The following is a 22,222-nucleotide window of genomic DNA, read 5'->3' as shown; positions in this document are numbered from 1 at the left end:
CCTTCTTGGCTACTTTCCCAATCGACTGGTCACCTCTTCCAGTCCAGTCTCCTATTGGTTCAGCTCAAGTGCTCCTGAACCACTTTCCCACTCGGCTGGTCACCTCTTCCAGTCAAGTCTCCTATTGGTTCAGCTCAAGTGCTCCTGAACCACTTTCCCACTCGGCTGGTCACCTCTTCCAGTCAAGTCTCCTTGTTGTCCAGCTAAGTTCCAAGCTATCTGAAAACCCTTGACAACGCCCCACACTCGGGCACTTTATTGAGGTTACTGGGTTAAATTGCTAGGTTGATCGAAACGATCGAACTTGTAAAACAGTATGGGTATACTATTTAATTAATATAAAGGTTTGATCCAACTAATCTGGTGTCAAAGTCACTGTCTTTTTTCGTTTTATGGTTTTTGTTCCTTTTTCTATTCTTTTTTGGTTTTTGTTTCGCTTTTTGTCTTTTTGCTCGTGTTTTTGTCCCCCTTGTTGCCCACCCTTTACTCGGTTAGCTAAGCCTCCTTCGGAGAGCGTGCCAGGAAGTTTTCTCGAGTTTTCTTAAAATGCGCTCACGGTACAACCGGAAGGTTCGCACGTTCCTGCCGAACCGTACCACCGGTACTCTAGAATGGGCATGCAGCCCGAAGCTGTCTCAAGTGGGTTCGACTCCGTAGTCTTGATGTCGTAAACACCCAGGAGCGCCATAAAAACACTATGTAACATTCGTCTACTGTAGTCACACATGAGGCTTAAGAAAAATAGGCCCTATAACCATTGGCTCAAGAGTCAGGGACACTATCTCTTGTGTTCTTCTACCTCAAATCAGTCGGAGCCAATTCGGTTCGCTTGTGACATGAGACTACGACCCGTTACAGCTTAAAAGCTACTACAAAAATATCCCCCCACGCTAGACAAAAGAACGTCCCCATACTTAGGTCTCTAGATACCCAAAATACATGAACGCCGTTAAAAACCGGGTCAGAACAATCCGTTAAGTTACTTTTTATCAGACAGTGGAACTTTGATCCATTTCAGATGGATCAACCTAAAACTCGCCTTACCTCAACATAACAATCATAAAACACACTCTAGGAATTTAAATTGAGTACTCACATCGTAGCACGCTCAAGAACTGGGAGTAATTAAGTCGGTAATCAACTCGAGAATTAAATAATGTAACTAAATGAGTTTAATGTTTATCAGTTTCAACAACAGGACCAAGTTTGAACTCTAGAGTATGGCTTCTCGTGAACCATTGGGACACTCAAGCTGTCCACCTTTCCATCAAAGGTTCACTCTAGTCCAGTTTGAATGATAATCCAGTCGAGTAATAATAGTCCAATTCTCGGGAATACGCTTCCTTCTGTTTCAGATAGGACAGCTCTACTCTAGTTTTATTGTGACGGAAATTGCGAATGGCAATTTCCTACTGCTTTGTCTGGCAACTTTCCCGCGATTGTTACTCGATCGTTCTGATTTCTCTTTTTCGGTTTTCAGTTATCGCGAGAGAATCGTGCATGACAGGCTCCATTCGAATTTTTGAAAAATCAAATTTCACTCCAAAATTAAGCGTTCTTGTTTTTCTCAAGGTCAAACTTCCAAATATGACCGACTGGCACATAGCTTGGCCTCGGATCGCCAGACAAACAGTCTTTTTAAAAACACGGCTAGAAAATAACAATCACATGTTTTTACTGGCAGTTGTATACTACATCCATTAGAGATGGGTTGAATCTTTCCTCGACTCTAACTGCTCATGCTCTGATATACTAAATCAATATAAGAGTGAGTTAAATGCGTTCAGGGCATTACAGCAGCTTAAATATCCCTTATGTTTTTTAATAGTCTCTGGGCACCGGGCATCTGATTTCATACTCTCCCATTGGACCTTTCGCTTCCACAATCATATTCCGACTAGCATCTTATCGTGTCCTGATGTCACGATAAGAGGCTTCGTTCTTCTATTTTTCTTTCTACTTTTCGACTGATTTTCGTCTTGCAACTTGGTTTTGTGTTTTGTCTATTTTCGGTCAAAATGGCCGTTTTTCGTTTTTCTCGGAAATAATCTAATCCAAATCGAAATTTTGAAAATTTAAATTTCTAGAACATTTCTGAGTCCCTTTTCACCATAATGCAGTTATTAGTTTTCTTTATCTGGGTGACATGATTCCCAATCGTCTTTTATCCACGTTATCTTTTATTTTCCATACCTTGGGCTTTGACTGGAAGATTGCAATAAATATACTCCTGACTGTAACCCTTGTTTCCATTATACTTTCAACCTTCTAATAGCTTACAAGTACAAAAAGAAACGAAAACAACAATAATGTAATTTTCTCAGATACTCAAAAAGTTTAAAGCTACTTATTTTGAATTATAAAAGTTTTTATTTGTAAATACTATGACTTCAAGTTGTGCATACTGATAATGCTAGTTACAGCAAAAATCTTCGTATTTGAATTAATTTTTGGTATTTTAATTAAATTTTATTGGCTAACTATTTTAAATAATTTTAGATTGGTAAATAACAATGCAAACAGATTGTACAACTGACGAGGAAGACTGCCAGGTCGATGCTTCTTTGGCTATCGCTGAAAATGAACCAAAAGCAGATGCGGGGTTTTTGTTCAAAGTGAGCAAATCCACACATCGTCTGTCATCGATGAATAAGGATGTTCTGCCACTGAAAGCGGGCGACATCGTAGTTTTACTTTCTGCGCGTGGAGATGGCGGATGGTGGTATGGAGAGAAGGTAATTTTTTAGGTTCTATTTCTTTTGTTTGGTTCCTCAAAACGCTGTGGGCCCTAGATTTTTCTATTTTGGTGTTAATGTTCATGCACTCCTCGGGTACGAAAAGGTGATGTTTCCCATTTTAAAAAGCATGTGTATCTTCATTTATTCTGAACTAGTAACTCTATGCATCTCTAAGTTTTTTTACTAACAAAGTTTAGATGTTCTTTAGTGTGAATGCACAGGCACGGCTTTTATCTTTTTGTTTTTAGGGTTGGGGGCTATAATGGAAAATACCCCAAAACGGTCCTTGTTAGTCTAGTAGATACGAGACTTTTTTCCCCTGTGAAAATTTTTTTGTTACATCTGTACGAAATAGAACTTTCTTCGGCTCAAAGGAATTTTTTTCGGCTCTAAGGGTGTTTGCTTCAGTACTTTCGGCTTTAGAGCCGCTTCATTATTTGGCCGTTTGATCTAGTTTTTTTTTGGAATACTATTCGTTTTTTTTTCGACAGCGGTTAAATTTTTATTTTTGCGCACAAATTTGCTATGTTTGTATTGTATGGCAAGTGGTGCGAAGCTCTGCTTGGCCTTGTCGTAAAAGCTTTTGTTTTGTTCAGCCTAAATGGTGTTGGCTGATGTCTTATCAGCTGAGTCAACTAATTTTATGTAGTTTCAAAAGAAAACTGACAATTGCTGTTAATAAAGAGTCTGTTCGTCGGTGGTTTTAAAAATCAGTAATTCCAATTTCGCACCCCCTTGTAAAATTACAACTTAAAGTTAATTGAAAATTATTCATGAAGCAATTGCATGTGAGATTTGTTCTGGAAATTGGTTCACGCTGACACGTTTTATTGCAGTCAAAGAATATCAAAAACAATTTAAAAAGACCTTAGTAAATTGAATTTTGGAAATTTTCAAAGGGGTCTGAAAAATAGCCAAAAAATCATAGTTTTTAAACTTGAACTTTTATGACAGTTGCTGTGTTTTTTTTTGTTTTCGGCTCAATAGGAGTCTACCTACAAATTGTACGATTCGCGGCCGCTTGAAAATTTTTGAAAGCTTCTTTGCCGATTAGTGTTAGTTGTTTATCGACCGATTCATACCCTTGCGATCATTCTCGCATATCAAAGATATTGCTCTGTATTTGTTTTTTTTTGTTTTCGAATGCTTGTTGTTAGTGCTTCCGACGTCACATGATGTTATTGAAAACGGGGGTTGCAGTTTTCATTAGTAAGTACAACCTTTTTGTTGGCGGTAGACTTAATTTAAATATATATGTCTAACCAGAGAATATAGTTTTAACATACAGTTAACTTACCTTTGAATCACTTCACTAATCAATCTACATCACGCCAATTGTTAAATATAATTGTTTTACTGATAAATTCAAATGTTAAATTTCAAGAGTGTTACACAACTACTCTTCAGATAGCTTCCCCGCTCGTTTTTTATTTTGACTTTCCGATTTTTTAAAGATTTGAAAATTCCTTGCAAGCTCTTTGAGGCATCTGGAAATATCTTCTGGTTGATGATACAGTCAATTTCGATAGAAAACCAGCCGGAGTCCTCATCGAGGATTTTTTTTTTCACATCTGCAAGTCATCTTTTCAGAGTAACCCACATAACCATAAAAGAAATATCGCGTCTCCGATAACACTGGCGTTAATATTTTAAAAAAAAATTATTACTATTATTTTTAAGAGTAATGACGTAGTGAGTACTCTTATATAGGTCTTGCAGATTTGTTTTTCAGGAAAAATTCCTAAATTTTGTTCACGCTCAATTTTGATTTTTCGCGGTTTGACTTGTGATTTTTTTTTCAAGTTCAGTGTATTTCTATTGTTAAAAGGAAGGCAAAATCCACTATTGAACAGAAAAATTGTAAAGGTCGCGAAAAACGTGATCGACTTTTTATTTCGAAAATCGAAATTAATTATCAAATTTCCCAGCAAAATAAGAGTTTTACCTATTGATCGAGTTTTCTCACATTGGGTTAATTTTAACAAAAAAGTGTCCATGATAATGTTCAACAAATTCAAGGGCTATAAGGCCATCTTTTTTCTTCGAAACTGAAAAAATGAAGATTTTTTCAAAAAGTCAGTGTCAGATTTTTTCAAAAAGAAACTTAAACTTAACAAGCACCTTAATCATTATTTTTTCATCTGTAAAACATTGCTTGTCAAAATCGTAGGCTATTTTACTCCATATTAAGCGTTATTTATGACAATGAATCACTTGGGATTGGTATCAGTTAATAATATCAGCCGGTTTTTGAAATGCATAAATTATAAACAAGAAAAATACCTTCAACCGTGTTTTATTTTTCAACTTTCCTAAACATCATTTGGAGGCTTAAATTTTATGAAAACGCTAATAATCACCGAATAAAGATCATAAAATTGAGAGATTCTTCAAAAATGTTTTCAAATTATTCATATCTCATGACTTAGAGAGAAAATTTTCAGCTTGAATTCCCTTATTTTACGATTCGGCTTGAAGTCCCGTCGGCTTGATGTCTGGCACCCAATTTAACGACTGCTGACGTGCAAACTGCTGTCCGGGTCAATTCTTTGCATATATAATTAAAACTACCATCATTCATGAGGTGAAGTTCATTTCAGGCAGTAATTATAGTTTTTTTTTCGGATTCGTGGTTTTTCTCCTAGTTTCCGTCGGGCTCATGTCATGTTTCTTTTTGAATGCGATTGTTTTCTGGTACGTCTTTGTGGGCCTACTTTCCAAAGCTTGAGTTTTATATTAGTTTAAACATTTTTTACTTTGATTGAAAGTTCTCCAATTTGTGATTTTTTTCCGGACTGATCGGTTCTTACATTTTATATTGCGTAAATGCGAGGGAAAAGATTTTTTATGTTTTGTGTTTCAGCACTGATGGGTCGTTAAATTTTGAAAATTTTCAAAGCTTTTAAAAAAAAATTTTTTGACGACAGTTTTGTTTTCGGCTCAACAGTTGTCGACCCAATATTTGTAGCCTTAGTTGCCGCTCGTTCATTGTTTCCCAATGTTTTTTAAAAATTTTTATGAACATCATCTATTACAAACATGAAATTTTTGTAGGTTTCTATCTTCAACTTAAATTTTCATAAAAGTTTCTTTTTCTATTCACTACCTTGTGACGTATTGTGTGTTGTTTTTTCCACCTGTTGTTCACCTCTGTGTCGGAACATAATTTATTCATGTTTTTATTTGTCCGTCTCTGAAATTGATAGTTTCATTTTTTTCAAACTTTTTATATTATTTTTCTTTTTCAAAACAAGCCATTCATATTATCTGGTACGCTTTTTTTATTGGCTTAAATAAAAACAAATTTTACTTTAATCAAAAAATCTGTAAATTGTAAATTTACCAAGTATATATATATATTTTTCGATTTGACTGTTTCGATTGGTCAATTTGTATTGCTTAGTATAGGGCAAAATATTATTGTATGTTTTGTGTTTCAGGAGGGATATGTCGAAAAGAAAACTTAATAGCTCACAATTTTTCTATGACAACGGTTTTGTTTACGGCTGGTACGAGGTTGAATTAAGTTTAGTCGCCTTTTTTTGTGCTCGGCGAATGGTTAATAATGCTTTTTGAAGGTTGTTCATTGGGTAAATTTTAACAAAAAAGTCTCCATGATAATGTTCAACAAATTGAAGGGGCGATAATGAAGATTTGTTCAAAAAGTCAGTGTTTTTTATGTTTACTTGCCTTCATTACTCTTTCTTAATCTTCGATTGGCTATGTTTGTTATTTGCAAATCCTCGTTGTACTTCGCCGTCAGTTATTCTGTGATCCCATTGCTTTTTATTTGAGATAATTTTTTTGTTTTCGAATGCGTGTCGTTCGTTCGTCAGACGTCCCATGAATTTAATGAAAATTGGAAAATTTCAAATAGAATTTTGATCAACCTGGTATTGGTGGTAGATTAGAGTTTAGTGAGTATTTTTAACCAGAGGATTTAGATTTAACATCATTGATCTTTACTTTGAATCATGCCACTTGTTAAAATTCAATGTTTTTTTGATGAATTCAATTACCAAAGTCCATGTATAATACAATAAGCAAGGGTGTTGCGACCCGGTAATATACTTTTTTTCCGGTAAACAACTTTATTTACGGAATTGTCAATTTAGCTAGAAGAGGTCAATTTAACGGGTCTAGGACAACAAGCCGACGGGACTTCAGGCCGAAACTTAAACTTAACAAGCACCTTAAATCATTGTTTTTTCATCTGTAAAACCTTGCTGGTCAAAATCGTATGCTATTTTACTCCATAATAAGCGTTATTTATGACAATGAATCACTTGGGATTGGTATCAGTTAATAATATCAGCCGGTTTTTGAAATGCATAATTTATAAACAAGAAAAATACCTTCAACCGTGTTCTTTTTTTCAACTTTCCTAAACATCATTTGGAGGCTTAAATTTTATGAAAACGCTAATAATTACCGAATAAAGATCATGAAATTGAGAAATTCTTCAAAAATGTTTTCAAATTAATCATATCTCATGACTTGGAGAGAAAATTTTCTGCTTGAATTCCCTAATTTTATGATTCGGCTTGAAGTCCCGTCGGCTTGATGTCTGGCACCCAATTTAACGACTGCTGACATGCAAACTGCTCTCCGGGTCAATTCTTTGGATATATAATTAAAACTACCATCATTCATGAGGTGAAGTTCATTCCAGGCAGTAATTATAGTTTTTTTTCGGATTCGTGGTTTTTCTCCTAGTTTCCGTCGGGCTCATGTCATGTTTCTTTTTGAATGCGATTGTTTTCTGGTACGTCTTTGTGGGCTTACTTTCCAAAGCTTGAGTTTTAGTTTAGTTTAAACATTTTTTTTTACTTTAATTGAAAGTTCTCCAATTTGTAGTTTTTTTCCGGACTGATCGGTTCTTCCATTTTATATTGCGTAAATGCGAGGGAAAGTGTTTTTTATGTTTTGTGTTTCAGCACGGATGGGTCGTTAAATTTTGAAAAGTTTCAAAGCTTTTTAAAAAAATTTTTGGACAACAGTTTTGTTTTCGGCTCAACAGTTGTCGACCCAATATTTGTAGCCTTAGTTGCCGCTCGTTCATTGTTTCCCAATGATTTTTAAGATTTTTTATGAACATCATCTATTACAAACATGAAATTTTTGTAGGTTTCTATCTTCAACTTAAATTTTCATAAAAGTTTTTTTTCTATTCACTACCTTGTGACGTATTGTGTGTTGTTTTTTCCACCTGTTGTTCACCTCTGTGTCGGAACATAATTTATTCATGTTTTTATTTGTCCGTCTCTGAAATTGATAGTTTCATTTTTTTTCAAACTTTTTATATTATTTTTCTATTTCAAAACAAGCCATTCATATTATCTGGTACGCTTTTTCTTATTGGCTTAAATATAAACAGATTTTACTTTAATCAAAAAATCTGTAATATGTAAAATTATCAAGTATATATATATTTTTTTCGATTTGACTGTTTCGATTAGTCAATTTGTATTGCTTAGTATAGGGCAAAATATATTTGTATGTTGTGTGTTTCAGGAGGGATATGTCGAAAAGAAAACTTAATAGCTCAAAATTTTTCTTTGACAACGGTTTTGTTTACGGCTGGTACGGGGTTGAATTAAGTTTAGTCGCCTTTCTTGTGCTCGGCGAATGGTTAATAATGCTTTTTGAAGGTTGTTCATGGGCTTAATTTTAACAAAAAAGTGTCCATGATAATGTTCAACAAATTCAAGTGGCTATAAGGCCATCTTTTTTCTTCGAAACTGAAAAAATGAAGATTTTTTAAAAAAAATTAGTGTTTTTTTATGTTTACTTCCGTTCATTACTCTTTCTTAATATTCGATTGGTTATGTTTGTTATTTGCAAATCCTCGTTGTAGTTCGTCGTCAGTTATTCTGTGATCCCATTGCTTTTTATTTGAGATAATTTTATTGTTTTCGAATGCGTGTCGTTCGTTCGTCAGACGTCCCATGAATTTAATGAAAATTGGAAAATTTCCAATAGAATTTTGATCAACCTGGTATTGGTGGTAGATTAGAGTTTAGTGAGTATTTTTAACCAGAGGATTTGGATTTAACATCATTGATCTTTACTTTGAATTATGCCACTTGTTAAAATTCAATGTTTTTTTGATGAATTCAATTACCAAAGTCCATGTATAATACAATAAGCAAGGGTGTTGCGACCCGGTAATACACTTTTTTTCCGGTAAACAACTTTATTTACGGAATTGTCAATTTAGCTAGAAGAGGTCAATTTAACGGGTCTAGGACAACAAGCCGACGGGAATTCAGGCCGAAACTTAAACTTAACAAGCACCTTAAATCATTGTTTTTTCATCTGTAAAACCTTGCTGGTCAAAATCGTAGGCTATTTTACTCCATAATAAGCGTTATTTATGACAATGAATCACTTGGGATTGGTATCAGTTAATAATATCAGCCGGTTTTTGAAATGCATAAATTATAAACAAGAAAAATACCTTCAACCGTGTTCTATTTTTCAACTTTTCTAAACATCATTTGGAGGCTTAAATTTTATGAAAACGCTAATAATTACCGAATAAAGATCATGAAATTGAGAAATTCTTCAAAAATGTTTTCAAATTATTCATATCTCATGACTTAGAGAGAAAATTTTCAGCTTGAATTCCCTTATTTTACGATTCGGCTTGAAGTCCCGTCGGCTTGATGTCTGGCACCCAATTTAACGACTGCTGACGTGCAAACTGCTGTCCGGGTCAATTCTTTGCATATATAATTAAAACTACCATCATTCATGAGGTGAAGTTCATTCCAGGCAGTAATTATAGTTTTTTTTCGGATTCGTGGTTTTTCTCCTAGTTTCCGTCGGGCTCATGTCATGTTTCTTTTTGAATGCGATTGTTTTCTGGTACGTCTTTGCGAACTTTTTTTCCAAAGCTTGAGTTTTATTTTAGTTTAAAAAATTTTTTTACCTTAATTGAAAGTTCTCCAATTTGTGATTTTTTTCCGGACTGATCGGTGCTTTCATTTTATATTGCGTAAATGCGAGGGAAAATATTTTTTATGTTTTGTGTTTCAGCACGGATGGGTCGTTAAATTTTGAAAATTTTCAAAGCTTTTAAAAAATTTTTTTGACAACAGTTTTGTTTTCGGCTCAACAGTTGTCGACCCAAAATTTGTAGCCTTAGTTGACGCTCGTTCATTGTTTCCCAATGATTTTTTATGAACATCATTTATTACAAACATGAAATTTTTGTAGGTTTCTATCTTCAACTTAAATTTTCATAAAAGTTTCTTTTTCTATTCACTACCTTGTGACGTATTGTGTGTTGTTTTTTCCACCTGTTGTTCACCTCTGTGTCGGAACATAATTTTTTCATGTTTTTATTTGTCCGTCTCTGAAATTGATAGTTTCATTTGTTTCAAACTTTTTATATTATTTTTCTATTTCAAAACAAGCCATTCATATTATCTGGTACGCTTTTTCTTATTGGCTTAAATATAAACAGATTTTACTTTAATCAAAAAATCTGTAATATGTAAAATTATCAAGTATATATATATTTTTTTCGATTTGACTGTTTCGATTAGTCAATTTGTATTGCTTAGTATAGGGCAAAATATATTTGTATGTTGTGTGTTTCAGGAGGGATATGTCAAAAAGAAAACTTAATAGCTCAAAATTTTTCTTTGACAACGGTTTTGTTTACGGCTGGTACGGGGTTGAATTAAGATTAGTCGCCTTTCTTGTGCTCGGCGAATGGTTAATAATGCTTTTTGAAGGTTGTTCATGGGCTTAATTTTAACAAAAAAGTGTCCATGATAATGTTCAACAAATTCAAGTGGCTATAAGGCCATCTTTTTTCTTCGAAACTGAAAAAATGAAGATTTTTAAAAAAAATTAGTGTTTTTTTATGTTTACTTCCGTTCATTACTCTTTCTTAATATTCGATTGGTTATGTTTGTTATTTGCAAATCCTCGTTGTAGTTCGTCGTCAGTTATTCTGTGATCCCATTGCTTTTTATTTGAGATAATTTTATTGTTTTCGAATGCGTGTCGTTCGTTCGTCAGACGTCCCATGAATTTAATGAAAATTGGAAAATTTCCAATAGAATTTTGATCAACCTGGTATTGGTGGTAGATTAGAGTTTAGTGAGTATTTTTAACCAGAGGATTTGGATTTAACATCATTGATCTTTACTTTGAATTATGCCACTTGTTAAAATTCAATGTTTTTTTGATGAATTCAATTACCAAAGTCCATGTATAATACAATAAGCAAGGGTGTTGCGACCCGGTAATATGCTTTTTTTCCGGTAAACAACTTTATTTACGGAATTGTCAATTTAGCTAGAAGAGGTCAATTTAACGGGTCTAGGACAACAAGCCGACGGGAATTCAGGCCGAAACTTAAACTTAACAAGCACCTTAAATCATTGTTTTTTCATCTGTAAAACCTTGCTGGTCAAAATCGTAGGCTATTTTACTCCATAATAAGCGTTATTTATGACAATGAATCACTTGGGATTGGTATCAGTTAATAATATCAGCCGGTTTTTGAAATGCATAAATTATAAACAAGAAAAATACCTTCAACCGTGTTCTATTTTTCAACTTTTCTAAACATCATTTGGAGGCTTAAATTTTATGAAAACGCTAATAATTACCGAATAAAGATCATGAAATTGAGAAATTCTTCAAAAATGTTTTCAAATTATTCATATCTCATGACTTAGAGAGAAAATTTTCAGCTTGAATTCCCTTATTTTACGATTCGGCTTGAAGTCCCGTCGGCTTGATGTCTGGCACCCAATTTAACGACTGCTGACGTGCAAACTGCTGTCCGGGTCAATTCTTTGCATATATAATTAAAACTACCATCATTCATGAGGTGAAGTTCATTCCAGGCAGTAATTATAGTTTTTTTTCGGATTCGTGGTTTTTCTCCTAGTTTCCGTCGGGCTCATGTCATGTTTCTTTTTGAATGCGATTGTTTTCTGGTACGTCTTTGCGAACTTTTTTTCCAAAGCTTGAGTTTTATTTTAGTTTAAAAATTTTTTTTACCTTAATTGAAAGTTCTCCAATTTGTGATTTTTTTCCGGACTGATCGGTGTTTTCATTTTATATTGCGTAAATGCGAGGGAAAATATTTTTTATGTTTTGTGTTTCAGCACGGATGGGTCGTTAAATTTTGAAAATTTTCAAAGCTTTTAAAAAAAATTTTTGACAACAGTTTTGTTTTCGGCTCAACAGTTGTCGACCCAAAATTTGTAGCCTTAGTTGACGCTCGTTCATTGTTTCCCAATGATTTTTTATGAACATCATTTATTACAAACATGAAATTTTTGTAGGTTTCTATCTTCAACTTAAATTTTCATAAAAGTTTCTTTTTCTATTCACTACCTTGTGACGTATTGTGTGTTGTTTTTTCCACCTGTTGTTCACCTCTGTGTCGGAACATAATTTTTTCATGTTTTTATTTGTCCGTCTCTGAAATTGATAGTTTCATTTGTTTCAAACTTTTTATATTATTTTTCTAATTCAAAACAAGCCATTCATATTATCTGGTACGCTTTTTTTATTGGCTTAAATATAAATAGTTTTTACTTCAATCAAAAAATCTGTAATTTGTAAATTTACCAAGTATATTTATATTTTTTCGATTTGACTGTTTCGATTGGTCAATTTGTATTGCTTAGTATAGGGCAAATGATATTTGTATGCTGTGTGTTTCAGGAGGGATTTGTCGAAAAAAGAGTAAATAGCTCAAAATTTTTCTATGACAACGGTTTTGTTTACAGCTGGTAAGAGGTTGAATTAAGTTTAGTCGCCTTTTTTGTGCTCGGCGAATGGTTAATAATGCTTTTTGAAGGTTGTTCATTGGGTTAATTTTAACAAAAAAGTGTCCATGATAATTTTCAACAAATTGAAGGTGCTATAAGGCCATCTTTTTTCTTCGAAACTGAAAGAATGAAGATTTTTTCAAAAAGTCAGTGTTTTTTTATGTTTACTTGCGTTCATTACACTTTCTTAATCTTCGATTGGCTATGTTTGTTATTCGCAAATCCTCGTTGTAGTTCGTCGACGGTTATTCATGTTTTTGTTTGTCCGTCTCTGAAATTGATAATTTCATTTTTTTAAAACTTTTTATATTATTTTTCTAATTCAAAACAGGCCATTCATATTATCTGGTACGCTTTTTTATTGGCTTAAATATAAACAGATTTTACTTCAATCAAAAAATGTTTAATTTGTAATTTTACCAAGTATGTATTTTTTTCGATTTGACTGTTTCGATTGGGCAATTTGTATTGCTTAGTATAGGGCAAAATATATTTGTATGTTTTGTGTTTCAGGAGGGATATGTCGAAAAGAAAACTTAATAGCTCATAATTTTTCTATGACTTCTATGACAACGGTTTTGTTTACGGCTGGTACGAGGTTGAATTAAGTTTAGTCGCCTTTTTTGTGCTCGGCGAATGGTTAATAATGCTTTTTGAAGGTTGTTCATTGGGTTAATTTTAACAAAAAAGTGTCCATGATAATGTTCAACAAATTCAAGGGGCGATAAGGCCATCTTTTTTCTTCGAAACTGAAAAGTTGAAGATTTTTTTTTCATATAAGGCAGTGTTTTTTCATGTTTACTTGCGTTCATTACACTTTCTTAATCTTCGATTGGCTATGTTTGTTATTTGCAAATCCTCGTTTTAGTTCGTCGTCGGTTATTCATGTTTTTGTTTGTTCGTCTCTGAAATTGATAATTTCATTTTTTTAAATTTTTTTCTATTATTTTTCTAATTCAAAACAAGCCATTCATATTATCTGGTACGCTTTTTTTATTGGCTTAAATATAAATAGTTTTTACTTCAATCAAAGAATCTGTAATTTGTAATTTTACCAAGTATGTATTTTTTTCGATTTGACTGTTTCGATTGGTCAATTTGTATTGCTTAGTATAGGGCAAAATATATTTGTATGTTTTGTGTTTCAGGAGGGATATGTCGAAAAGAAAACTTAATAGCTCATAATTTTTCTATGACAACGGTTTTGTTTACGGCTGGTACGAGGTTGAATTAAGTTTAGTCGCCTTTTTTGTGCTCGGCGAATGGTTAATAATGCTTTTTGAAAGTTGTTCATTGTGTTAATTTTAACAAAAAGTGTCCATGATAATGTTCAACAAATTCAAGGGGCGATAAGGCCATCTTTTTTCTTCGAAACTGAAAAGTTGAATATTTTTTTTTTCAAAAAAGGCAGAGTTTTTTATGTTTACTTGCGTTCATTACACTTTCTTAATCTTCGATTGGCTATGTTTGTTATTCGCAAATCCTCGTTGTAGTTCGTCGACGGTTATTCATGTTTTTGTTTGTCCGTCTCTGAAATTGATAATTTCATTTTTTTAAATTTTTTTATATTTATTTTTCTAATTCAAAACAGGCCATTCATATTATCTGGTACGCTTTTTTATTGGCTTAAATATAAACAGATTTTACTTCAATCAAAAAATGTGTAATTTGTAATTTTACCAAGTATATTTATTTTTTCGAATTGACTGTTTCGATTGGTCACTTGGTATTGCTTAGTATAGGGCAAAATAGATTTGTTTGCTGTGTGGTTCAGGAGGGATATGTCAAAAAAAAACTTAATAGCTCAAAATTTTTTCTTTGACAACGGTTTTGTTTACGGCTGGTACGGGGTTGAATTAAGTTTAGTCGCCTTTTTTGTGCTCGGCGAATGGTTAATAATGCTTTTTGAAGGTTGTTCATTGGGTTAATTTTAACAAAAAAGTGTCCATGATAATGTTCAACAAATTCAAGGGGCTATTAGGCCATCTTTTTTCTTCGAAACTGAAAAGTTGAAGTTTTTTTTTATATAAGGCAGAGTTTTTTCATGTTTACTTGCGTTCATTACTCTTTCTTAATCTTCGATTGGCTATGTTTGTTATTTGCAAATCCTCGTTTTAGTTCGTCGTCGGTTATTCATGTTTTTGTTTGTTCGTCTCTGAAATTGATAATTTCATTTTTTTAAATTTTTTTATATTATTTTTCTAATTCAAAACAAGCCATTCATATTATCTGGTACGCTTTTTTTATTGGCTTAAATATAAATAGTTTTTACTTCAATCAAAGAATCTGTAATTTGTAATTTTACCAAGTATGTATTTTTTTCGATTTGACTGTTTCGATTGGTCAATTTGTATTGCTTAGTATAGGGCAAAATATATTTGTATGTTTTGTGTTTCAGGAGGGATATGTCGAAAAGAAAACTTAATAGCTCATAATTTTTCTATGACAACGGTTTTGTTTACGGCTGGTACGAGGTTGAATTAAGTTTAGTCGCCTTTTTTGTGCTCGGCGAATGGTTAATAATGCTTTTTGAAAGTTGTTCATTGTGTTAATTTTAACAAAAAGTGTCCATGATAATGTTCAACAAATTCAAGGGGCGATAAGGCCATCTTTTTTCTTCGAAACTGAAAAGTTGAAGATTTTTTTTTTCAAAAAAGGCAGAGTTTTTTATGTTTACTTGCGTTCATTACACTTTCTTAATCTTCGATTGGCTATGTTTGTTATTCGCAAATCCTCGTTGTAGTTCGTCGACGGTTATTCATGTTTTTGTTTGTCCGTCTCTGAAATTGATAATTTCATTTTTTAAATTTTTTTATATTTATTTTTCTAATTCAAAACAGGCCATTCATATTATCTGGTACGCTTTTTTATTGGCTTAAATATAAACAGATTTTACTTCAATCAAAAAATGTGTAATTTGTAATTTTACCAAGTATATTTATTTTTTCGAATTGACTGTTTCGATTGGTCACTTGGTATTGCTTAGTATAGGGCAAAATAGATTTGTTTGCTGTGTGGTTCAGGAGGGATATGTCAAAAAAAAACTTAATAGCTCAAAATTTTTTCTTTGACAACGGTTTTGTTTACGGCTGGTACGGGGTTGAATTAAGTTTAGTCGCCTTTTTTGTGCTCGGCGAATGGTTAATAATGCTTTTTGAAGGTTGTTCATTGGGTTAATTTTAACAAAAAAGTGTCCATGATAATGTTCAACAAATTCAAGGGGCTATTAGGCCATCTTTTTTCTTCGAAACTGAAAAGTTGAAGATTTTTTTTTCATATAAGGCAGTGTTTTTTCATGTTTACTTGCGTTCATTACACTTTCTTAATCTTCGATTGGCTATGTTTGTTATTCGCAAATCCTCGTTGTAGTTCGTCGACGGTTATTCATGTTTTTGTTTGTCCGTCTCTGAAATTGATAAGTTCATTTTTTTCAAATTTTAAAATTATTTTTCTAATTCAAAACAAGCCATTCATATTATCTGGAACGCTTTTTTATTGGCTTAAATATAAACAGATTTTACTTCAATCAAAAAATGTGTAATTTGTAATTTTACCAAGTTATTTATTTTTTCGATTTGACTGTTTCGATTGGTCATTTGGTATTGCTTAGTATAGGGCAAAATATATTTGTTTGCTGTGTGTTTCAGGAGGGATATGTCAAAAAAAACTGAATAGCTCAAAATTTTTCTATGACAACGGTTTTGTTTACGGCTGGTACGGGTTTGAATTAAGTTTAGTCGCCTTTTTTGTGCTCGGCGAATGGTTAATAATGCTTTTTGAAAGTTGTTCATTGAGTTAATTTTAACAAAAAGTGTCCATGATAATGTTCAACAAATTCAAGTGGCTATAAGGCCATCTTTTTTCTTCGAAACTGAAAAAATGAAGATTTTTTCAAAAAATCAGTGTTTTTTTATGTTTACTTCCGTTCATTACTCTTTCTTAATATTCGATTGGTTATGTTTGTTATTTGCAAATCCTCGTTGTAGTTCGTCGTCGGTTAGTCATGTTTTTGTTTGTCCGTCTCTGAAATTGATAATTCTATTTTTTTCAAAATTTTATATTACTTTTCTATTTCAAAACAAGCCATTCATATTATCTGGTACGCTTTTTAATTGGCTGAAATATGAACAGATTTTACTCTAATCAAAAAATCTGTAATTTGTAAATTTACCAAGTATATTTATTTTTTTTTCGATTTGACTATTTCGATTGGTCAATTTGTATTGCTTAGCTTAGGGCAAATTACTTTTTATGCTGTGTGTTTCAGGAGGGATATGTCGAAAAAAAACTAAGTAGCTCAAAAATTTTTTTTGACAACAGTTTTGTTTTCGGCTGATAGGGGGTTCAGTTAGGTTTAGTCGCCCTATTTGTGCTCGGCGAATGGTTATCAATGCTTTTTGAAGGTTGCTTATGAACATCATTCGGTTCAACTGTCTGAATTATTCGTACGTTGTAGTGCTGATTTAAATTATCCGGACAAAACGAACAAAACTTGAATTTTCAAACGCGTTTTTCTCAAATTGGGTTAAGATTAGACAAAAAGTGAAGAGAACAAAAATTGCTTAGAATTTCACCAGAATTAATATGGTGCCATTTTTTCTCCGAAATTCTCAACAAAAAATTTACCCCAAAAATGGATCATTTTGGCTTTTTTCAATTAATCAAGAATTACGCTGAAACTATTTTGTTAATTGATAAGAAAATTATATCACAGGAAGGCTCTTACGCAGCTCAACAAAGTTTAAGAAGGGTTAAACCTCCAAAAATTTGCGCAAATTGTTTAAAATTTATTTTTAAACATAGATTCTGAGCTTTATATAGTAAAAATCACATTTATTGACTATCAAGTAAAACTTTTTTCATTTAAACTGGTTTTTGAAGATTTAAACCTTCATAAACTTTGTTGAACTGCGTAAGAGGCTTTCTGTGATATAATTTTCATATCAATTAATAATGTAGTTTCAGCGTAATTCTTGATTAATTGAACAAAGCCAAAATGACCCATTTTTGGGTTAAAATTTTTGTTGAGAATTTCGGAGAAAAAATAGCACCATATTAATTCTGGTGAAAATCTGAGCAACTTTTGTCCTCTTCACTTTTTGTCTAATCTTAACCCAATTTAAGAAAAACGCGTTTGAAAATTCAAGTTTTGTTCGTTTTGTCCGGATAATTTAAATCAGCACTGTAGTTAATGTTTTTTTTTTCTACTTCAAGTAATTTTTTTAAACTTGATCTAAAAGACTTCGACATCTGTCTCTTCCTATTCGCGGTCTTCTAATGCAATGTTTTTGCTCTGTCGCAATCGTTGGGAAGCTCCGCTTTGCCTCTGTGTGTTTTTATTATTAAACTCGCGAGAGCAAGTGTCTTATTTAAAATTCGAAGAGCTTTTAGGTCATTTATTTTTCTTCGAAATTCTAAATCTTATGATTCTTTTCCAACTATCTGATGGCAATAGTTATCTTTTGTTTTTTTTTCAATATCAGTGGTTTGCAAATACTTGTGAGTTGGGTTTTTGTTTTTTTTAGCGAAAAAATGAAATAGTTTTCATTTTTCGACTACTTTGCATCTGGTTAATTTTTCTTCTAGTTTGTTTGGGCTTATTTTCCAGTGTTTTAGCATCCATTTTCTGATTATATATAAAGTTTTATTTTAACTGATTTGAGTTAATGCACCAACAAACTTTTTGAAATGTTGAAAGGTCACTCAAAACGTGAATGAGTTCCAGTTTCATAAATGAATCAATGTTTCTTAAATTCCAGCGGGATGAAAAAAATTCTGACCAATTTTTTTTGAAAGGGACATCTTCACGGAACAAAGTACCAGTCATAAACTTTAATTGAGTATGTAAATGTTTAAACTTGATGTTATTTGTTGGAAAACGAAAAATAAAAAATGTTGAAAAAAAATTTTCAATCATTTTTTCCGGTATCCTTGTTCTTTTTTACACTTACGAAGTAATGTGTAGTAGTACGATCATTATTTTTTTCCAACCGAAGTTGTAAATAAAAGTGCTACTTTTGGTGGCATTTTTGAATCAGCAGGCTGCGGTAGGAGTATAATGTCATATGTGCTGCGACTTTTGATTAGTAAAAAGTTAACAGTTGATGCATTTTTAATTCATCAAATGAAATGAAAAAAGCTAATTGTTTCAAATAGCATTCAAACAATGATAAAAAGCTCGATTTCAGAAATTTTGTATCTCGCAACTCAATGTATTTCGCAATTTGTTTTGATAGAGCTGCTTTCTTCTTTCACTTGATAGAGCTGCTATTTGGTCGTGTTCTCGCAAGTGTTTACGAAGCGCTGCTTCGCCTCTGTGTCAACTGTCTGTTGGCTATGTTATTCCATAATATTATTTTCTAGTCATTAGTTTTTATATAACGGTATGTTCGATGTGTTTTCAAATATATACAGAATAACGAGTCAGGTTAGCAAGCGTTATCAAGTCGGAATATAGACTTTTATTGCCTTAACAATTTGAATCTTTTCTAGTCACTTGAATCTTTTCATAGCTTTATTGATAATTTCAAGTTTGTTAGCTTCTACAGCACGTATAGTTTTGAGGTAACAACTACGCCTGGAACGGCTTAAGGCCTTGGTTCGAACCGTTCAGGACCTGTTTTTTTTTTCTAATAGAAAACACTGTTTCAAAAAAGTCTTAGCCTATAGTCTGGCTGCTGACCCGACTTCTCTTGTTCAGTAAGCAGTTTTCATTGTTATTGGAAGCGTTTTTGATTCATTTTAGTAGTTTGTCAAATTAACAACTCTGATGTTGCTTAATTGCTTCCTAGAGTAATGAAGTAATGAACATGGTGAGTACTCTTATATAGGTCTTGGTGTTTTTTTGCCTCTTGACTGTAAAGACAAACTGTAAAGGCCGCGAAAAATTGGTCGACTTCTAATTTCGAAAATTAAATTAGGTTATCAGATTTCCCAGCAGAATTAAAAATTTACCTATTGATCTATGTTTCGCGAATTGGGTTAATTTTATCAAAAATGCATAAATCAAAAATTATTCTCGAAGTTCTGATTTTTCTTGAATTTCTCTTTAACAAGTTTTTTTTCTGTTTCTTTGCGTTCTTTATTCTTTTCCAACTCAGTTGGCTATGTTTTAGTCATTTTAGGTCCAAGCTTTCTTCGGCTTTAAACTGTTTTGGCTTTTGTTTTATCGGCTCAGCGACCTAATTTTGCGTCTCTTGAAAAGAAAAATAAACTTTTTAAATCCTATTGTTTGTTTTGGAGGGGAAGGGCCTGAAAAGATGGAATTTCAGAAACTTTTCAGGCAACATTTTTTTGTTTTCGTTCATCGGGTGTATACACGGTTTTTTTCAGCGTAGTTGCCGCTCGATAAATAGTTTCAAATTCTGTTTTAACAGCGGCCATTTTGTTGCTAGACGTTTTCACTCAAATTGAACAAATTCGAGACAAAATGAAAATATTTTAAGTATTGTTATGTTTTCAATCTTTTTTCGACATAGCAGTCTTTCGTTATGTTCTGTCTGCTAGCTTGCATTGTTATGTTATTCAATCACGTTTTTGCGTGGTCAGCAGGTAGGTGGCTAATCTTCTATTAAAGTATCCCATTTTTTGCGGCAACATGCCAATGAACAAACTGAGCGATGATGTTTAGATGGATGAATCGGATAAGCGGAAGGGGTTATTCCATCCTTCTAATGTGATGCAGCTGGTATCGTCCAACCCAGATGTATCTGATTTCGAAATTCCATCTGAATCACTCAGTTTCGACAGTTCAGGAAGCTTTATTGGGAGAGGCGGCTTCGGACAAGTCTACGCGGGCTACCTAGGCAATGAAAAAGTTGCAGTAAAAATACCGAGTCCCAATTTGACACAGAGCTACAACGAGAAAAGCTTAGAAAAGAAGCTGAAAAAAGAGGCATACATTCAACATCATCTCAGTCATGAGAACATAGTAAAGTTGTTGAAGATCTCGCTAGACAATCCCGAGAAAAGGTGCCTGGTTTTAGAGTTCTGTGCTGGGGGACCTCTAACTCCAGTTATTTACCATAAAGCTATACCTCCTAATGTTTTGATTGAGTGGGCTTTGCGAATAGCCAGAGGCATGCAGTATCTGCACCACAAAGCACCGATTCCCATTTTGCACAAGGACTTGAAAAGTGGAAATATTCTGTTCTCTCAGCCAGTAGATGTGGACGGAGTGTTCAACAAATTCAAGGGGCGATAAGGCCATCTTTTTTCTTCGAAACTGAAAAGTTGAAGATTTTTTTTTTCAAAAAAGGCAGAGTTTTTTATGTTTACTTGCGTTCATTACACTTTCTTAATCTTCGATTGGCTATGTTTGTTATTCGCAAATCCTCGTTGTAGTTCGTCGACGGTTATTCATGTTTTTGTTTGTCCGTCTCTGAAATTGATAATTTCATTTTTTTAAATTTTTTTATATTTATTTTTCTAATTCAAAACAGGCTATCTGGTACGCTTTTTTATGGCTTAAATATAAACAGATTTTACTTCAATCAAAAAATGTGTAATTTGTAATTTTACCAAGTATATTTATTTTTTCGAATTGACTGTTTCGATTGGTCACTTGGTATTGCTTAGTATAGGGCAAAATAGATTTGTTTGCTGTGTGGTTCAGGAGGGATATGTCAAAAAAAAACTTAATAGCTCAAAATTTTTTCTTTGACAACGGTTTTGTTTACGGCTGGTACGGGGTTGCATTAAGTTTAGTCGCCTTTTTTGTGCTCGGCGAATGGTTAATAATGCTTTTTGAAGGTTGTTCATTGGGTTAATTTTAACAAAAAAGTGTCCATGATAATGTTCAACAAATTCAAGGGGCTATTAGGCCATCTTTTTTCTTCGAAACTGAAAAGTTGAAGATTTTTTTTTCATATAAGGCAGTGTTTTTTCATGTTTACTTGCGTTCATTGCACTTTCTTAATCTTCGATTGGCTATGTTTGTTATTCGCAAATCCTCGTTGTAGTTCGTCGACGGTTATTCATGTTTTTGTTTGTCCGTCTCTGAAATTGATAAGTTCATTTTTTTCAAATTTTAAAATTATTTTTCTAATTCAAAACAAGCCATTCATATTATCTGGAACGCTTTTTTATTGGCTTAAATATAAACAGATTTTACTTCAATCAAAAAATGTGTAATTTGTAATTTTACCAAGTTATTTATTTTTTCGATTTGACTGTTTCGATTGGTCATTTGGTATTGCTTAGTATAGGGCAAAATATATTTGTTTGCTGTGTGTTTCAGGAGGGATATGTCAAAAAAAACTGAATAGCTCAAAATTTTTCTATGACAACGGTTTTGTTTACGGCTGGTACGGGTTTGAATTAAGTTTAGTCGCCTTTTTTGTGCTCGGCGAATGGTTAATAATGCTTTTTGAAAGTTGTTCATTGAGTTAATTTTAACAAAAAGTGTCCATGATAATGTTCAACAAATTCAAGTGGCTATAAGGCCATCTTTTTTCTTCGAAACTGAAAAAATGAAGATTTTTTCAAAAAATCAGTGTTTTTTTATGTTTACTTCCGTTCATTACTCTTTCTTAATATTCGATTGGTTATGTTTGTTATTTGCAAATCCTCGTTGTAGTTCGTCGTCGGTTAGTCATGTTTTTATTTGTCCGTCTCTGAAATTGATAATTCTATTTTTTTCAAAATTTTATATTACTTTTCTATTTCAAAACAAGCCAT

The 22,222-nt window shown here is 32.8% G+C and overlaps 1 protein-coding gene across 1 annotated transcript; it reads left to right on the top strand.

The window, feature by feature from the left end:
* The first annotated feature begins 2,502 nt into the window (after positions 1–2,502).
* LOC134854808 (mitogen-activated protein kinase kinase kinase 11-like) lies at positions 2,503–20,747 on the top strand. Its single transcript, XM_063871163.1, has 2 exons — positions 2,503–2,735; positions 20,175–20,747. The coding sequence occupies exons 1-2, from the start codon at positions 2,514–2,516 to the stop codon at positions 20,745–20,747; spliced, it is 795 nt and encodes a 264-aa protein (XP_063727233.1). The 5' UTR covers positions 2,503–2,513.
* Positions 20,748–22,222: the final 1,475 nt, after the last annotated feature.

This window comes from Symsagittifera roscoffensis, chromosome 9, assembly GCF_963678635.1.
Source record: "Symsagittifera roscoffensis chromosome 9, txSymRosc1.1, whole genome shotgun sequence".
NCBI classification, from domain to species: domain Eukaryota; kingdom Metazoa; phylum Xenacoelomorpha; order Acoela; family Convolutidae; genus Symsagittifera; species Symsagittifera roscoffensis.
The sequence above is the reverse complement of the archived record's forward strand: the minus strand, read 5'-3'. Positions and strand labels throughout refer to the sequence as shown.

Coding starts and splice junctions, on each gene's coding strand:
- LOC134854808 (XM_063871163.1), top strand. CDS start 2,514: ATGCAAACAGATTGTACAACTGACGAGGAAGACTGCCAGGTCGATGCT. Junction 2,736..20,174: donor GATGGTGGTATGGAGAGAAG/GTAATTTTTTAG, acceptor GATGATGTTTAG/ATGGATGAATCGGATAAGCG.